Source organism: Dermacentor albipictus, chromosome 10 (genome assembly GCF_038994185.2).
Source record: "Dermacentor albipictus isolate Rhodes 1998 colony chromosome 10, USDA_Dalb.pri_finalv2, whole genome shotgun sequence".
Lineage (NCBI taxonomy): Eukaryota > Metazoa > Arthropoda > Arachnida > Ixodida > Ixodidae > Dermacentor > Dermacentor albipictus.
Genome location: NC_091830.1, coordinates 62,251,145 through 62,269,825, shown reverse-complemented (window position 1 = coordinate 62,269,825; position 18,681 = coordinate 62,251,145). Strand labels below are relative to the sequence as shown.

At 44.3% G+C, this 18,681-nt stretch overlaps 1 protein-coding gene across 17 annotated transcripts in view; it reads right to left on the bottom strand.

The window, feature by feature from the left end:
• The window catches only part of LOC135917624 (CUGBP Elav-like family member 2), a 562,919-nt gene that overhangs the window by 28,765 nt on the left and 515,473 nt on the right, over nucleotides 1-18,681 (bottom strand). For 11 of the 17 annotated variants that reach the window (XM_065451194.2, XM_065451193.2, XM_070528146.1 and 8 more), the window contains 6 exons: nucleotides 16,110-16,124; nucleotides 15,085-15,162; nucleotides 13,294-13,380; nucleotides 12,696-12,755; nucleotides 10,259-10,351; nucleotides 4,671-4,763 (listed from right to left, as the gene is read on the bottom strand). In XM_065451194.2, the coding sequence (XP_065307266.1) occupies nucleotides 4,671-4,763; nucleotides 10,259-10,351; nucleotides 12,696-12,755; nucleotides 13,294-13,380; nucleotides 15,085-15,162; nucleotides 16,110-16,124 (426 nt within the window). The remainder of the gene's footprint in view (nucleotides 1-4,670; nucleotides 4,764-10,258; nucleotides 10,352-12,695; nucleotides 12,756-13,293; nucleotides 13,381-15,084; nucleotides 15,163-16,109; nucleotides 16,125-18,681) is intronic. The other 6 variants (XM_070528144.1, XM_070528145.1, XM_065451182.1 and 3 more) reach the window with 2 other exon arrangements.

Below are 18,681 nucleotides of genomic sequence, written 5' to 3'. Positions count from 1 at the left end.
ACATATATAATAAGGAACAATTAACTAAAGTTAGCATTATTAATCATTACTGCACTGAAGAAAGCTCAGCATTAGGAACGATGTCAAACATGCTTTTTTTTGTAGGAAAACTTAGTGAATATACCAGAGCTTGCTGACACATACATTTGCTTAAGCATATTCGGCGTGTTTATCAAGTAGCAAGCCTTGTGGGCAAAAATGAAATTACAGGAAATTTCCGATGCCGTTGCTGAAAAGTGGTACATTTAAACTTGCGGAATTCGTTGCACTTCTACCAATATTTACAGCAAACATTAAATACTACGCTTTTCATTGTCTACCTTCACAGATCGTGTAATCTTGTACACCCTTTGGGAGAGATAGAGAGAGAGAAAGTGCCAAATAAGATTGCTAGCTAAGCATACCATTATGAAATGAGTGAAAAAAGAAAGCAATTCATTGCTTTAAAACGAAAGTGAGCAAGACTTAGGAAGGGCCTGATTGAGAGCAAGCTTGCACAAGTTATGTGGTTCCATTTGCAGGCTTAAGTGAGGCTAAGTGTATCGGTTTAGTTTATGCGTAACATTTTATGCGTAACCGTTTATGCATAACGTAGCACTTTGAAGTGAGCACTTATCACGGCAACTTTTCATGCCTTTAGTACACAATGCATGAAGAAATACCAGAAAATATGTGATGGCACATCAGTGTCATAACAGATCAAGCTAATGTAGCTTGTGCCAATGTATAACGTCGTAATGTAGTTTGCACATGAACTTTTGAGGTTAGTTAATAGCTCGTCAATTAATAAGGATTATACCCTGCTTTCGAAAATGAACATTTTTCCTAACAACCTTGTTGTACGTCTTATGCAGAAAAAAAGGGTAAGAATAAAACAAAGACGGTTTGTGTCGTTCTGTGGTTTTGCTGCGAAATTCTAAATGAATTCCGCCTCTATTTTCTCCCTTAGAAAGTTACCTTTTTCCCATCAAATGCAGAGGGTTCAAAATTACATAATCTGCCGATGAGTCTGATTTCATGTTTCTTTTTGCTTCCCTTTAAGAGGAACAGGAAACATTGAAAGTACATACCTTTTGATACAACCTTTCTTTTTGTAACTTCTTTTATTTACCTGCCCAAGGTCTGTCTCTGTATACGTCCTATTTTCAGTGAAAAGTAAGCTGTATCGAATGATGTCATCTGCCTACATGTCAGATTTATTTGCAATCTTTCTTTCCTTCTTTTTTTCCATGAAACTTCTCAATATAACCCACAGCACACTCCTCTCTTTCCCTCACTATCATAATTCATCTTTCCTACTGAACCATTTACAGTTCAATAACACTCATCTTACTCATTTGTACCCACTTAATCTTCTTACTTCCCTGGTGGGGGAGAGCGCATGTGTACGAGGGGCATCCATGAAGTTTGCATTACCGTAAATTTGGAACTGGTGTACCCAATGGGTGTTGGTGGCGGGAACCGGTGTCAGTGTATGGTGACTGTCACCGTATGCCACCACTAGCTCGGCATGAATCTCCTTGGCACCGTGTCCCTTCAAATGCAGAAATTGTATCGCCACTTTCGCTCTCACCAACTTTCCTAGTGAACACTGCAGTGCTCTATGGAACAAAGTCGTTACAGTAAACCCTCGTTATAACAAAACCATTTTACTCGAAGTATCGCTTTATTAGAACATTTATTTCCGTCCCGACCCCAAACGCACGTAATTTACACCCAATGACTTTGAGAATACCGATAAGCCGCTCCACTTAGAGCAAACTAGCAAGGAGCGGTTGTGCACCCATGGCAGCATTCGACCCCTTTTGCACCAAGCGAGCAGCCCTCTTCGTCGGCAGCTATTGCCACCCCGGTGCCTGTGCACCCCTTTCCTCGGTGCTGTGCCCGTGCATTACCGGCCACAAGTGGGGCCACCATGGTCACAGCGCTGTCGAAGTAATGTGCAAGAATACGGGCAAACGTCACTCCGTGCAGCCTCTTTTGCATGCCCGGCATGCCCAAGGCTGCCGGAACCAAGACGCACTACTCCTTACGCGCTTGTGATGGCCGACTTCGCGACTGGGCTCGATGGAGGTCGAAACTCCACCGTGTAACTCCGTATTAGATATCCGCGACGTTGCTGTGTTGTTTCAGCTCTAGCTTTTTGGCTTTTACGGAGCTGTCACTTTTATCGAATTACCCCTTATCTCGAACCTCTTTGCTGCCCCGTTCACTTGGTTATAGTGAGGGTTTACTGTATGTTCCGCTGGAAGGAGAGAGGCATGCACACATTTTGATGACTATCGCGTGCACCTGTTCCAAGTTTGTGGCACTGAAAATACTTTAGGGATGCCCCTCCTGTAAATATTGCCAATGAATGCAGCTGGTGCTCCGGTGAAGAGTCCCCTTGTCGAAATGTTGGCTCCAGGCCGCAATCTTTCCTCATATGCCAAATATTGATCACCCCTTGTTTAAACACCAATCACTGTGTATTCTTGCGGAAATTACTTAGCACATATAAATTTTTTTTACATTTCGCTAATCACATTAGTGTTGGCCACTGGGCCATTACTTCTTACAAGGTTAGTATTACATATACCTAATGTTTTTCTTGATGCTCTGAATGTGGAATGTTTTTCACATACATGTTGTCATGGTAATGCATCTTTTTTTAGTAAGTGAAGAATGAAGTAAAGGGAAAGAACTGAAAAATCCCTACAGTGAGAAACCATCCCAATACGGATGTGAGAAAAGAAAAAGGTTACTTACAACATGAATGCCATGTGTGACAGGGTAATATAAAATACCTAAACGTTTCTGTTACTTTCCCAGGCTTGTGCGATTCTCTTTCGTTATGCAGTGATACTAATATGGCCAGGGAACAGAATTCTTAACACAACTGGTAGCAAAAGCGAAGCTGCCCAAATGCCATACATATCTCAACTTCAATTTTAGCAGAAGTTTTGCATGTAAGCTAGAATAATATGAAGAAAGTAGAACCAAGGGGGAAAAGAAAGAAGGCTAATTATTAAAGAAAACATGCGCACAGACTGTCAATTAGCCACAAAAAAACAAAGGGCACCACACAACACATTTAGGAAAGCATGGGCTCACTTGTCCAGTTCTGTTTTATTTCAACCAAACCTTAATCTTGAGTGACAAGAGTCCAATCCTCATTCAAATGGACCTGATGCCTTCACTAGATTTTAGCATCTACTATTCACTCAACCCTTTCGCACATATGACGAGCCATACCCGACAAACTGTTTTGCAATGAGTCAATCGCATCAAAATATTATCTTTTCTTTATGATGCAATCCTACCTTGGCTGCTAAGCCTGTTGCGTTAGACTCGATAGGATATGAGCTAGATTGTAGCTCGTAGGAGGCTTGTAGACCAGATTTCAAACAAACTCATCGTGTTTCATTCCTGCTGGCATTTAAATGAATGAGCGCCTTCCATGGCAAATCATTTGGAATCTCTTCCAAACCTTTCTTGATTTCCTGTCAGCATCGAAAGGGCAGCACCTCTGCAGAAGTTATTTCCTAGCCCTTCCCCGATTCTCATGCATTGCACTACCACCACTTCGACCATCTGCTGCATCGTACTGAACGTGGCAGCTTTTTGTCAGATCACCAGAGCTAAACCGCGTTAGACTCACTTATATACAAGCGGAGGTAGCGGGAGTGGGAGGGGGGCTGGGGAGGGGAGTGATGTAGATCAGAAATTACGTGACCGCATGAAACTGGCGAACACTGATGCCCGCTGTCCTGGTGCAGGCATCTGTCACGAGTGAAGCGACTTATGTTGTCGGCAGTGGAAGACTCCTCAATCTCATCCATAGCAAATGACTTTTCATCGCATCTTTACTTTCTCCTTGGACAAGCCCCAGCAACGTTACCAACTTACTGGCAAGAGGGAAAGACACATGGCTACAGCCCAGAGCAAAAGTGTGCTGACACATGGGTGATATTGACGAGGGGAAGTGCAATGGCATTGGCCACTTGAATAGAGGAGTGCGATACAGGGACGGTGGGTGGGGGTACGGGGGAGCAGCTTGCAAAAGGGACACACAGGAACAGCAAGTGCCTTAGCAAGCATTTGGCGCACTATAATAGGAATGCATAAAAAAATTTTGAGCAATCACACATCTACGACAACTGAAGAGACAGACACTCATATGAGTAAAGATCAGTTTAACACAGTATGTGGCTGGGCTGGTTGACTCATGCCAGGAGGAAACAAGTGCAAACCTTAGATGGGACAAAGGAAAGCAGACTAGGTAAGAGTTAATGGAAGCTTATCATATATGAAAGAATGAGAACGCTTGTTTCAGCGTTGCATCTGTAATGCTGCACAGCAATGAAAAATTTTTGTAGGCAAAGTGCCATGATTTGGTCGTTCTTCCACATTGAAAAATATTTGCTTTAAATGGAGAAAAACAGGAGAGAAAAACGAAATAAGTGTGCCTGTCCTGTGTCTACGTTCTTTTGTGCATTATAAGGTGTACGCTTGTTAAACCTGCAAGGATGACTGGGCACAAACAGCGCTGTTTTGTGCGACCTGCGTGCTTTTTCCACGCGTGTCCCCTACATTGGACTGAGTGTCTAACTATGGCTGACGATTTCTAGCTTCACAGAGCTCCTACTATGATGGGGAGAAAAGAACAAAATAAGTGGCGTGGAGCTCACCCGCCGCCGAGAGCCCCGGAATACCGGCTGAGTTGTTTCCGCTGCCGGCTGCCGCTAGCGCCGCCAGGTTCTGGACTACCATGGGGTTGATGCCTGCGGAGGAGGGGGGGGGGGGAACGACGAAAAGATGGGAAAAAAAGGAAACAATTGCATTCATCGGCACAAATGAAAGATTTCGAAGCACAATTGTGGAGAAAAGGAGAGAACCCTCTTCTGCTTTAACTTATCCCTTAGCTTGCCAATTATAGTGTTTCTCCAACTACAGTCCGAGGGCAACATATATGCTTTAATGGTGAATTGCTGTGCTACATGAACAATTTACAGGTGCAAGTTATACGAGGTGCTTTTATTTTTCAAGTTTACTAGTTGCGCTGCTGAGTAGATGTTGGCCTAGGGGGTGGCTGCCAAATCTCAATCTTCAAGAACAATCTTTGGATTTGTTGTACATAGAAAGCTGAAGCACATGGCTGATAATTAGCCCCGAGAACGAACTACAGGGGCGCTGCGAGCGCCGCTCGCGTAACGTCAGGGCAAGGACTCGCGCCTGTCGTCTGCTACAGTTCGGGCGGTGTCCGGGTGCTTTCGGCAGTGTTTTCGTTTTCGCGCCCTCATTCTCTTTGCTTGTATACTTATGAAGGTCGTCTCAAATATATTTTTACGACGTCTTCATTTGCGAAAATTTATTCAAAGAGCTTATCTCTTAGACGACAATGCAGCTCTCGAAGGCAACGCTACAGTGCCAGCCAAAGGAGCGCAGACCAGCCCATTGCGGGTTTTTCAATCGACAACCGCAAAAATATAGAAAATAAGAATCCAGTTATGATACCATACCTGCAGCGGTGCATCAAGTATATCACAGACGCTGGCTATATATGACTTCTACAACAGTTACAATCCGCTAAAACTGGTTTGCTCACGACGAGTAGGTCATGGTGTAATATCGAATTTTTGGGTTTCTTCACAGAAACGCTCAGCAGTAACACGAGGACTTAACTAATACTGCAGTTAGGTTCTACAAGCACAACTTGCTTCTTTGACTGCTTCTTAAAACTAGGCGGTTCTTCACGTGTTTATTTTAAGCGGCGGCAATTTGAAGTAAAGCTAATGAAGGCTTACGTCTATTTACAGAATACAAAATGGAATGTACCAATATATATTCCCTTTTCTGTGCTACACGTTCAACTCACTTGCGAAATTTACTGGTGCTTGTTGCTTGAGGAATATACATGACGATTTTGTTTGGCGAACTGACACAGGCTGCTCGGCCTAAATTTTTTAGTGAAATATGCCTGTTGGACCGCATGCTGCAGCCAGAAAAAAGTCGAAGCGTCAATCATTAGTAGTATGGGACATATTGAAGATATAAATCCCCTGTGAAGGGTAAAAAATCAAGTGAATATATATGTAAGTCTTGCGGTGTTTTCTTTATGAATGTTTGCGATTGGATTGCAGCAAACTTTATTTTGCCTGCAGTGGGGCGAGGTTCTCTTTAATGTACCGACGAAGCGAATAGTTCTCCATTTGTACAATTAAACAACGCTGGTTCGAGACATGGTGAGACAGAAAGTGCTTGAATTTTGCTTTTCTGGGCAATCTAAGCAGCGCTGTAGTAGCTCGAGAATATTTTAGCCATTCCAATTGAAGCTGTAAAAACATGCTTTATGGTTTCAATTCGAAATTGTAGTGAACTGATGGGTTTCACGAACAAAGCGTGCCTCGCCATACCGACAGTCGGTTGATACCGTTTCGTGATGGGTGTGCCATATTGTCGATAAAGGCTACTGAGGGCCACTATGAAACATTTCATCGCTTGCAATTGATTGGGTCTCGATCTTAACAACGAAACTTTTCTCTCAGGTGATTGCTACTATGGTATTTGTGAATTAACTATGTAAATACTCTACATGACTCTACATACTCTCTGCGCCGTCGTGCCAGCAGCCAAGAGTGATTCGTTTTTTGGAGGCCTGTTTCAGAGAGGGGTGAAACTAGCAGCAAAGTTTTTCATAAAAGACGGGCGCCTAACTCTTTCTTTTATGTATTAATAAATGGCCATATTTGGCTAGAAACTCACCAGAGTAATAAGAATCATGATGACAGCTTTGCTGGGCAATGTCTTTCTAACACGGATAACATGCTGATGCCAATTACCAAGATTTTTCTTTCATGTAAAATGCAATGTCTCTCATAGCTAAATTCTAAGGGAATGTTAAGTGTTTAGCCAAGCATCGTACACAACTTCGCGTATTGAATTTGCGGACATTCTTCTTACGCAAAACCTATGGACAGACATGGTGCATATATACATTGTAAAACCAGTAGCTCCGTTCAACGCTACATAGCTTGCGATATCCATGCCCCAAATTTTATTGACTCACGTGCTTTAGGAGAAGGAACTGTGGTTCAGGCATGGCAGCAGAAAGAAGCCGACATAGCCTTCAATAAGTGCGGCACGAGCCACCCATGCCTCAAGCATACACGAAGAGAACGAGCGCGCGTGGCCGCCGAGCGAGACAGAGCGAGCGGCGTCCTGGCCGTGACGTCACACGCGAGAGGGCACCACTCCTAATTCTCGCCGCTAATAGGCATCTAACTTCCATGCATCCATGTAACTACTGGCCAGTGCAACACACTGCTTGCTGTTTCGATAGCCTTGCGCTTCATGCACGAACACCGGGCATTTGCGAATAACAGAGCACATAGAGATAATCTAATAGGAGCTTCTTAACATCAGCCAAAGTTTGGCTTTACATCCTATAAAAGTGAGCGCGGACTGTAGTCGGGAAATTGCGGTAAACACCGATGCAATACAGTGGTGTTCCCAGTTGCTTCATGTGATGTTTTTGCTTGACACTGCAGCCGCTACCTGGTTATCTCTAGAACACACTGCTACTCCTGTATGCCTCCTCTAGTACATTCACTTAGCGCAATACATCAAACAATAAATGCTTGGGGTGTGCAAATAATCAAAACTTTCGAATAACAAATTGAATAGTGTTCTGCTCGATTCGGTGTTCAAATTGAATAGCAACTATTTGTAAATGCAAATACCTTTTGAATACTTCTGGAATATTACGAAATGTCAAGTGCACCCGATTAAACAGAATATTGGAGCTAAAGTATGGTACATTTTTACCCCTATGGGCACCACATAGAGACACAAAACATTAGGACTTGCGTAGTGGAGCAGGCTATGTCACTTGGGCAGCCATACCTTACAAGCTATACAGCGATCATTCAGGCTTTCTGAAGAACTCTGTGCATGGGAAGAAACTACTTATTTGTTCCTATAGCTCTCTATTTACTCATTTAATAAACAACGCTTCCTAACGCACTGTGTAATGATAGGAACCTGCTAACGCTGAGAATACTAGGATGTTAACATCGTATTATATTAATCGTGACAACAGCTGTTCATTATTTGAAAACTATTTGAAAAGTATTCAAAATTTGGTTCGATTCGCTTCTGGCACTTGTTCCGCTGCGTGAAGTAATCTTGGGAACTGTGCATCAAAGCGAACAGACGGACAAGAAAAGAGATTAGCATGCCGTCGACTTCCAGCTGGCTTATTCCTTTCATGATGACAGCTCACGGGTAATACTTCTTTCATAATGACAGCGCCCGAGGGACACATGTTCAAGGAAAGCGCACGGCCATGAGCAAAAGTTTGGTGTCATTAATATTGCCATGAAGAAAAATTTTTCTTTTCAGCCTGAGCACGCCTGGTTGTTGTCAATACATATGTTTGTTCAACCAAAGCAATGCACTGAAGAAATTCCATGTGGTGCAGCGTGCTAGAAGAAATTTTATTTATTGCTGATGACATGGTCTCCAAACATTTGCTCAGGATTGTACATGAATCACATTCATTGCTAAAGTTTCGAAAAAAATATTCAAAAAAAGACATTCAAAAGCTAGCAGCATATTCTCTGCCAACATGAAAGGGAACGTTTTATCTTTGTTTGAACACCAATTCTTGCACATGTGAAAGTCAGAACATTCACTCATTGCTATTTGTTATGTTGTTATCCTGTTGAAGAATCCCGCTCGTGGAACTTTTCCTCCTTACGAGCACACAGAAGGAAAATAACTGGCTTTGAACGCAAGTACGGTGTTCCCATTTACATTGACGGAGAGCGCACTTCTGTTGTTCTGTTGTCAAAGCTTAACCGTCACACTGCTAGTTGTAAATCTCGACAAACTACCCGAAACGTTTCATGTTTTTCTCACCACAGAACATGAAAACTCACAAAGCACACAAAAGACAGGACAAGCACTTGTCTTCTTGCAAGTTGTGTATCGTAGCGTGGAAACCATAACGCCAACACAATACACCAACTGTCCCAGCAAGAAGCCTTCTTCTACCCAAAGCCAGTCCTCTACAACCAAATTCTAACAACTTTGCTCCCATAGTCAAAGGAAAAATGGATGTCAACCACAAATTGATTATATTATATATGTATTTACTCGCATAATGATCACACTCGCGTAATGATTGCACCCCTGAATTTTGTCGTCAAAATTCAATTTTTTTTAATTTCCCGTGTAATGATCGCACCCCGAACTTGCCGCAGCGATATGTCGTGTGCCAAGTCTAGCTAATAATGATCGCGCTTACCATCTGTCGAATGCTATGCAAACAACTCGTCTGCATGCACCAAACATTCTTAAGTAGATGCCTCATTTCATTACTTTCATCACTTTCCGCACAACCAAACTTGCCTTTAAGATGGGTAGGCTTTATAATGGTTGTGGTCAACAAAAACAAAAAAGGCACCTTTCGATTCTTTTCAACAGCACTCGTGAGCATGCAACAAATCGCGCGCGGCAATGATAGTAGCCACGTTTACACCGATACTTTAAAAGTGTACCCTATTCATACACCGACGCTTGTAACACAGCAAAGATATTCGCCCGCCCTTAGTGGATACGTGCTGTGTTAGGATAGTAGTGAAGACAGATGCCGCAGTTTCCGCAGCACGCTGGCCATGTGTTTCTGTCACTGGCAGCTAAGCACGCCCATCTGTTTCTGTCCCCTCAAAGTGGACATGGCTACGTTATTGCCGCAAACTTGCCGATATTAATGATATTATTCATCACTGATACGGAAGAAACTGTTTCAATGCACGTAATGTACTCACGAGAAGAAAAAAAAAATCGCATTTGGCGTGCTCCGCCGGCCGCCATTTTTGTTTTGGTGTCCCGCACCTGCATCCCGCAGCAAATGCGGGACGAAAAAAATTTTTTAAAATTTTTTTTTGCTGGAAATTAACCGTTCTGTAATGATCGCACCCTTGAATTTGCGTCACTTTTTCTGACAAAAAAGTGCGATCATTATGCGAGTAAATACGGTATTAAAACGACACTATGTTTCCAAGAGGTCCATTCTTCCTTTGCCCAAGATTAATTCTGACCAGAACAGTTATCGTCCAACCCTTGACCGCTAGCTACTAAACCTTAGCCACTCTCCCACATCGTAAGGAGCGAGTGGTGACCGCGAAAGATGCCCCAGGCGAGAGGGTGTGTGCCTGTGGAGAGGCTGGGAGAGGGGAAGTGGTGGGTGAGGGTAGGAGTTGCGCACTCTCACCTGGGTTAGTGACCTGGGCAGACATGTGTCGTTCGGCTGTCAGTACCAGGCAAGAGGGAGGGAAGGGCTGATCGGGGAGCGCGGTCGAGAGCACTATGTGGGTCGCAGCAGTAGCAGCAGCATCGCGTGTGAGCGCGCACAACACCGCATCCCACAGAGGAAGCAGCCCCCACAGCCAGGGAGGAGGAGCGAGCAGCGCCACACACGCCAAGTGGGAACGGGGGGGAAGGGGGAGAGGTGACGGAACAAACCAGGGACCAAAAACAAGGGAAGAAAAACGGAGGAGCGGGACAATGTGGTGGGAGTGGGGGTGGGGAAAGGGCAAAAAAAAAATGTTTTTTGTAGGAGATACGGGAGGAGGCACACATGCCCTTTCTGCTGCTTGAGAGATTTTGTGTTACTCTTTTTTTTTTCTCTTTCTTAAATGAGACAGGCACATTTTTGAGCAGTTGGTTGGCAAGCCAAAAGCAAAATACAAATAATGTTACGAAGGGCATCTTCTCTAGCCAATCTGTATGACCTCTTCTTAATTTCAATAAAGGGCCTAAATTACTTGTCGCTGAGCCTCTCCGTGTTTTCTGAAACGAAATGTCTTCCTTACTGCTTAAAACAATGATCGACGCAAAATTTCTTCTTTCTTGCTATAAGAGTGAAATGCTGACTGATGTATTCTGCCGTTTGACCTGCCTCATTGAAGTGGCGTGCCTATGTTTCATTCGCTTAGGCCCTTGGTGTCAAAGTGTCAAAGCAAGTTGACCATCGCCATCACTACCAGCCTGCAGGTCTGACTGGCAAGGACAAAAGCTTCTCCCAGCAATTACTAGTTACAGTCGTCTTGCATCAGCTAATTCCACCGTATCACTAGAAATGTTTTAATGTCATTACTTCACGTTATCCTCTGCTGCTCCTAGCTGCATTTCCCTTACCTTATCACTCGTTCAGTTACTTCGATGCTTGATAGACCACTATGCAAATAATTGGTGGTCAACACAGTAACTGTGTGCCACTTTTTAAGTGCAACTGCCTATTGTGCAATCAAATGAAGCTTTGCCTGCAACTAACTGCAAAACATTAACAGAAGCAGCGAGGAAAAATGAAACATGCTCTGTCAGGGGTTTAGTACCTAAGCTTATGCATGTTTGTCAGGCCATGTGCTTTTTAACGGGCCATACATCAGGCCATAGGCATATTATTTTGTCGAACCCTCTAAAGACTGAGAAAAATTAATGAAGACAGATATGTGCAATGAATAATGCTTGTCGCAACACTAAAAACAGTGCCAGCTAGCATTTTGATTGATTTTCCGAAGCTACACAAAAGTGCTAGAAATGTAGACAGGTTGCCCCATTCTCTGAAATTATTTAAACAGAGACTTGCCCCTTTTGATAAAAGCAAATGAAACACACAGCACACCACAGATGAGAAAAAAAAAAAAAAGAGCCACAACAAGCGCACATGCAGCAGAAAGGCATCACCCAAACCAAAACAAGAACACCCCATGCAGCAACATGTTAGCATGCACACCCTTAAATCTAGGTTAAGTTGCACACACAAGTGAATGTGGAATAAAAGCACGAGACCACTTGCAAGGAAACAAAGCTGCAGTGAACACACACACACCAGGACACGCCGTTTCGGCCAAAGCATCAGCGAGCGCCCAAACTATTAGAAAAGCAGCTTTCTGTACAGATGGCAGGTTAATTCAAGTGCATAAAGGAAGACTGTGACACCCAAGTGTTACTCTCTGGACCTTTCAAGTTTACCGATTCGCTTGCATCACGCGAACAGCAATCCGTCCCCGCTGTTAAGATCGGCCAGCGGGGGTAGTGACCGTCTAGCCTCTCCTGCCCCGCTGTGACAAATCGCTTCGTGAAGCCAACAATGCACGCCCCTAGGACAGACTTGCGGCGCCATCAAGGCCAGAAACATTTGGCGGACCGAGTGTTATTTGTTGGTCCACTGTCGTCTTCACGGACCAATGGGAGCAAGAAAACTCCGGGAAAAGGGGTGTTCTAAGGCGCTTCCTCACGGACCCCGCTAACCACCACGGTCGTCTGGCAAATGCTCCAGCTAACTGCAGGGTCATCTCTGGTACCAAGACGCACCCGCTTGAGTCAAGCATGACAACCCCGTCATTACCAAGCTCTGACCATGTTCCCTCAAACCCCTTTGCTGGTAGACCGCAACTGTGGCATCCCTTGTAAGCATGGTATTTAATGTGGCTATCCGTAGAACATATTGCTGCTTCAACGTGATGAAACTTTATTTACATCACTGGCAAATCTTTACCACAAAAGAATGTCACAGTCCCCTTTTCCTTCCCAGATAACGTTTTGAGGTTTATGATGTAAGAGATGAACTGCAGCATCAAGAACAGCTCTAGTATGATAAGATGAAGTTTGTGGAACAGATAATGACAATAATGAGATTTTCTCACCTGGACTATTGGCTAGGTTTGCAAGTGCAGCGAGGCTTTGTAAATTCGCACAGCTGAGGTCTGAAAATCGAAACAGATAATTGAGCATACGCAATGACACTCGCTTATGCCTGAAGAGGCTCCACTTACATTCATGCTCCTAACGCCAATGCCCACCCAGACAAACCAGTTTAACTGACCTGTCCGGTGTTCCGTTCCTCTGTCCCCGTGTTTTTTTTTTTCGCTTCAAATTAAGTATACAGTCTCACAAGCTCCCCCAAATTTCAGCTCTTAATGACCTCGCTCTTACTGACTCACAGAATACAAGCTAACCTAATCACTTTTCAACGGGTATGTATATGGGCTATATGGGTATATGGGCTACAACGGGTATGAGCTATGTATATTTCCTCAAGGCAAGATATGCTGCACAGCTATCTCAGAATCTCACCATTTCGGAATATGTTAAATTTCTGAGCCCAGTGTGGCTGCCGTTAGAAAAACTGTAGGGAGTACACGCCATAGTACTGGGCTGCAGAAATATTTTTTCTCAGATCCTGCGGTTCGTAAACTTTTGATGCCGGCTGCACAAATGGGGACAACGGAGGATGCTGCTTACCGGTGGAGTTGTTACCAGAGCTGGGTAAAGCCAGAGCGCTGGTGACTCCCTGCCCCGTGAGACCCTGGAGACCGAGCGAGTTCAGCCCTGCAAAGCCCAAGGTGACATCACACACACACGCTAAATAAAAAAAAATATGGCAATGCTTTTGTGACTGCTAAATTCAAGCTTTGAAGGCAGACCTCTACAATACCTTCAAGAGAGTGTTCTACGAGGGCACATTGTGATGTTACCTAGGAACTTGAAAGTACAGTGCGAATTGTCGAGATGCCAAATTTAAAGCCTTGAATACTGTAGTTGCATGGCCCCAATGATAAACATTGCGTATTCAAATGATATAAGTTGCAAAGCAATGAAAAGAAGCTTCTAAGACTGGTTAAAAAAATTAAATTATGGAGTTTTACGTGCCAAAACCGCTTTCTGATTATGAGGCACGCCGTAGTGGAGGACTCCGGAAATTTTGACCACCTGGGGTTCTTTAACGTGCACCTAAATCTAAGTACCCGGGTGTTTTTGCATTTCGCCCCCATCGAAATGTGGCCGCCGTGGCCGGGATTCGATCCCGCGACCTCGTGCTCAGCAGCCTAACACCATAGCCACTGAGCAACCACGGCGGGTGCTTCTAAAACTGGTGTAGGCACAGTGATTTCACACATCTATCTAGACAATTTATTAACTAAGATTTTGATATGTCTTCATCAATCAACTATCAATCAAATTAAGTGTACAGGACTGCATTCAGGAGCTTCGAAAGTGAACTTTGAGTGCAGGGACAAGAGCCGGGGCTCATTTCAACAACACAACAAGCAAACTCCAATTCTTTTTATTGTAATGTTAACTTTTTAAGAGAAAGCTCAGCCCTCGGGGCTGGTGGTGAGACAGTGCCCCTTGCAATATAGAACCTATGAGATGAAATAGTTCTGTGGAAACCCGCAAGGTGGAAAGAAGTGGAAGTCTTCTTTCGTGGAACCCGCATGAGTTTCCTTTGTAGCAATTGCAAAGATTGGGTGGATGTCGCATTTTCCCTTAATTAAGAACCTGTGAGAGCACTAAATCCCACTTTTCAAACTTTGAAAAGTGCAAAAATGTGCCAGCTGCCACCAACACTTCGTCGCACTAATGTCAGCAAGCGTGTCCTGCCTCTCACATACAACGCTGTTACTACAGCACAATCATTCTACCGGCCACAGAGATTTACTAAACAGGCCGCACATATCAGCTGCAATTGTCGGGTCACAAAATCGTGCAACCATGTGTTCCTCCCACGCTGCATATTCTTTAAATGTCCACATGTTTCAATATTAACGGCACGTGCCCAAAGCAAGGAGTTAATGAATGAGCCAGGCATAGGGAGGTCAACATGACAAATTGCGCAACAATGTGATTGTGCTCATCATACCCACATGAATGTACACTTCTTGCAAAGGCTGACTGTGCCATGTTAAGATAGCAACAAAAACAGAAGAAAATGTAGTCCTACAAGTGCGTTAACATGGACCAACGTAACACTACATGGGGGCAATGTAGTCCAGTGTATGGTTCTATAGGTCCACTACATAGATCACGTTGGCACATTATGGGCTACATTTGCCCAACAATATCACGATGAAAATTACTCTGCTAAAGAAAAAGAAAGATAATGAATGCACTTTTCTTTTTAAGTTTTAGGTGGACAATTTCAACGGCATCACACAAAGCTAGCTCGCAAAGGTCGGCTGCCCAAAATCCTGCTGCTCCCCAAGTCCTTTTCATCCTTGTTGGTTGACTCATACTGTGTCTCTCCCTGCCCACCTGTGCTGGAGTTGTTGGCCGATGCCTGGGCTGCGGCTAGGGCTGCCAGTTGCTGCTGCACATTCAGGGATCCAAGACCTGAGCAGAAAGGCCCCGAAAGCACAAGTCTTAGCCCCAACTTGGTGGCACAACACTTGGTTGCAGTACAGCCAAGTACACCTGAGCAGCATAGCAGGTGTTGCTTCTTATGCGTAACAACTAACAAAGAAACTGTCATAGCTAGGGCCCTGCCGTTCTTGCAGGTATAACATTGTTGGGCAGACATTAGTATCAAAAAAATTTGCAACAATAATTTCACTAATAAACTAAATTATGCTAATTTACTTTTCAACTTCTGACCTTATGGAACACACTGCAATTGTGCAAATGAAGCTAAGGAGCAGTGAAATAATGCCTGCTTGGCAGTAATCCCCAAGAATAGCACAATTTATTAGATATCTGTCCCCCAAATTTTGCTAAATGCCTCAGTGTTCCAGTTAAGATTGTCCCGAACTGTTATAGGCATGCTTTTGGGAAACTTAAGTGGAACGCCGATGTACCTTGTAGCACACCTTGAGGTTGCACGATCTAGGCCCCCAGTGACAATGTGACTTAGATGTACACACAACCTTACACAGCTTCATCATCAGCCAATTTCATGTGCAATGCAAACGAACATCCCCCCAAAGACCTCCAATTACCTGTCTTGCACCAGCACATTCTATACATACTGTCGTTAGGACAGATACCATGGTTATCTGTATAGGGGAGAGACCGACTGAATACTTTCAATTGCACCTTAGAAACTTCCTTAACTAAAACACAACTTATTAGAGAGCTTTGGATGGAACTGCATGTTAGTGGCTTGTGTATGCTGAAAAGGGGCGTTACAGTCTTCTGAAGGAATAGTTATGTTAAAATTTCACAGTAGTTACCAGGACCAAGAAAGACGAGTTGAAAGTAAATTCAATGCCCCTCGTAGCACATAGAATAGGAAAAACAGTCAAACTGTGTACACAGCAAGGAAGTGATTTAGACCTACTTACTGAACCTTCGATGCCCTGCAACAATGAAGAGCTCTTTCAGCGATGCATACATAATTATGACTTTTTTCCAAGTTTCATTCCTGCTTCATTTATTATGAATATGAAGAACAAAGCCAACTTTAAAACTTGCATATGCTCTAAGAAAACAAAAAAACTCATGTTACATGCGATTTCTTTCAGTGCGTGCTGCTTTCATACAAAAGGCATCTATTCAACTAAATAAAGATCAAGCCCCTTCATAGAGTGTACATAATTAATTGCAGGTACGGTGAAAAGTGTCTAAAGCTTTTATAATAAAACCTTGGCAGTTCCTAATTAAATACATGAAAATGTGCAATCAATTTTGGTTCTCTTTGATGAATTGATTTTGATGAGGCTTGCTGCACTTGAAACAAGAATTTACTATATACTGATCATTGCAAGCATATTATGACTGAGGCCAATTGAAAAATATTTCCCAGAAATAAAAAAACCAAATAAAAAAATTATAAATCCCAATGCACAACTGTGCAGCTCTGCAGTGAAGACAGATACCACAATTGTGTAAACTGTATCAATTAGGGCACTCAATGTGGTCTAGGTTAACAAAATTTATATACAGTTAAACCTCGATATAACGAACTTCAACGTAACAAAATTCTCGATATAACGAATCATTTAATTTTTCACAACCTCTTGTCCATAGAACACCATGTGTTTAGAACCTCAATGTAACGAAGTTTGTCTGTATGCGATCTCAATATAACGAAATTTCTCTGCCGCCGCACAAGAATGCCGAGGCAATAAACGGAAACTTCCTCGGACGCAAATGGTGAAATGATCGAACTGCATGCGGCTGCTTGCAAACAGGCGCCTCTCAAATAGCGCCCCGCGCGACAAGAGCGACCGCCGAAGTGGAGCCCATCGTGTTCTGTGCAAAGTCCAAGTGCGATCAGATCAGATGCTGTCGCGTTCCGCTCCGTGCACCGTGCGTTTTCGGTGCGAGTGAACGCGTGCGGGAGTGAGGCGAGAAAGATGGCGGCTTCACGTGTACCGCCTTCCCGCGCGAGCAAAGGGAAAGAGGGGGGAGGGGAGCGAGATCGCGGTAACGCGATCAAGCGCGCGCGCGAGGGGGCGGTAAGTTGGCGCACGTGTCGGCCGTGGCTGCTCATGGCTGTAGGCACGTGACTGAGCTGTCAGGATTGGGGGCTCAATCCCTTCGTCCGTGGTCCTTTGCCAAGATTGGAGTACGGCATGAATTCGAAGGTAGCTGGCCCATGCCGTCGTCCAACTTATTTACGCTGAGATCGTTGATGAAGTGAAGAACTGCTTCTCATCGAGAACGAGGAAAAAGGGGTTTATTTACAGAAAATTAACTCAGTCTAACATGACTGTTTGAGAAAAATAGTATTAGTCCAACAGGACTGCATGAGAGAAGTGAACCAGTCTAACATGACTGCTCAAGAGAAGTGCGTCCAACAATCGCACAACCACAGTTTTTATACACTCGATCCGCTGGTCCTACGACGCGGCGGCTGTTCGTTTACACACCACCAACTCGCAGCTGCTCTGAAGACCAGTTTTCAGACACAAAGGCACACACATTCCGAAGCCCAAGCGACGGCGTTGAAGGTGGTGCCGTTCCGGAAAATCGACGCCGCTCGAAGGACGCTCGTTGTTTTGCAACATGCTGAACCGTGAGAGCGCAAAAATAAGACGTTCCCGCGGTAGCTTCTTCAGGCGTGTCAGATCAGCGCCGCGTTGAGGAACTCTGGAATCATTGTCCACACACCAAACTCGTCTTGTCACAATGTCGAAGCGGGCTGGAGGAAGGCGGCGGATTCCAGCGCAAAGGTCGCTTCTTTGAACGCCTCGCAGCTGCAGCGGCGGAGAGCGGGAGGTGCGCGTCTTGCACCCCTTGTCGTAATCGGGTGGCAAGGTGACAATCTTGTTGTGCAACCCGCCGTTCTTTACAGCGCCTCCATGGCCCCAAAAGTCTCGACTGTCTAGCGCTGACAACCGCTAGGCAGGAAGAGAACGGCTGCTGGTCAGGGGGGGATTGATGTCTTGGCTCGCAGCGACCACTTGTGCATTGATGTCACCGCCCCAAAACATCCAACAAGGACAGGCAACTGCAAAATGAACCCCACAACACGGCTCTGCGCCGAGATGACGTGCATTGGCTCTCACTTTAGACTCGCTAGGCTTCAAAAAAAAAACAACAACAACATAAGTGCAGAAACAAAAAAAATGCTGCATTTCACTATGCCAATTTCTGAAGCTAATTCCTGCTGACAAATTCAGCAATCATGGAGGGAATCCTGCTAAATGAGAGGGGATCTTCTTCGCTTAATAAAATTAACACTAGTAACCCTAAAATTTAGGCGGGACCCTCAAACGCAGAATTCAAATTAGCCTGCTCAAACCATCCGCATTGCTATGCAACTTTCCCTTCTTATATCTAACGGAGAAGTTGTACTCTTGGAGAGTGAGGCTCCATCGGAGCAAGCGGCCGTTTTTGTGTGACATTTGATTGAGCCACGTCAGAGGACAGTGGTCGGTCTCGAAGATGAACTTCGCTCCGTACAAGTAA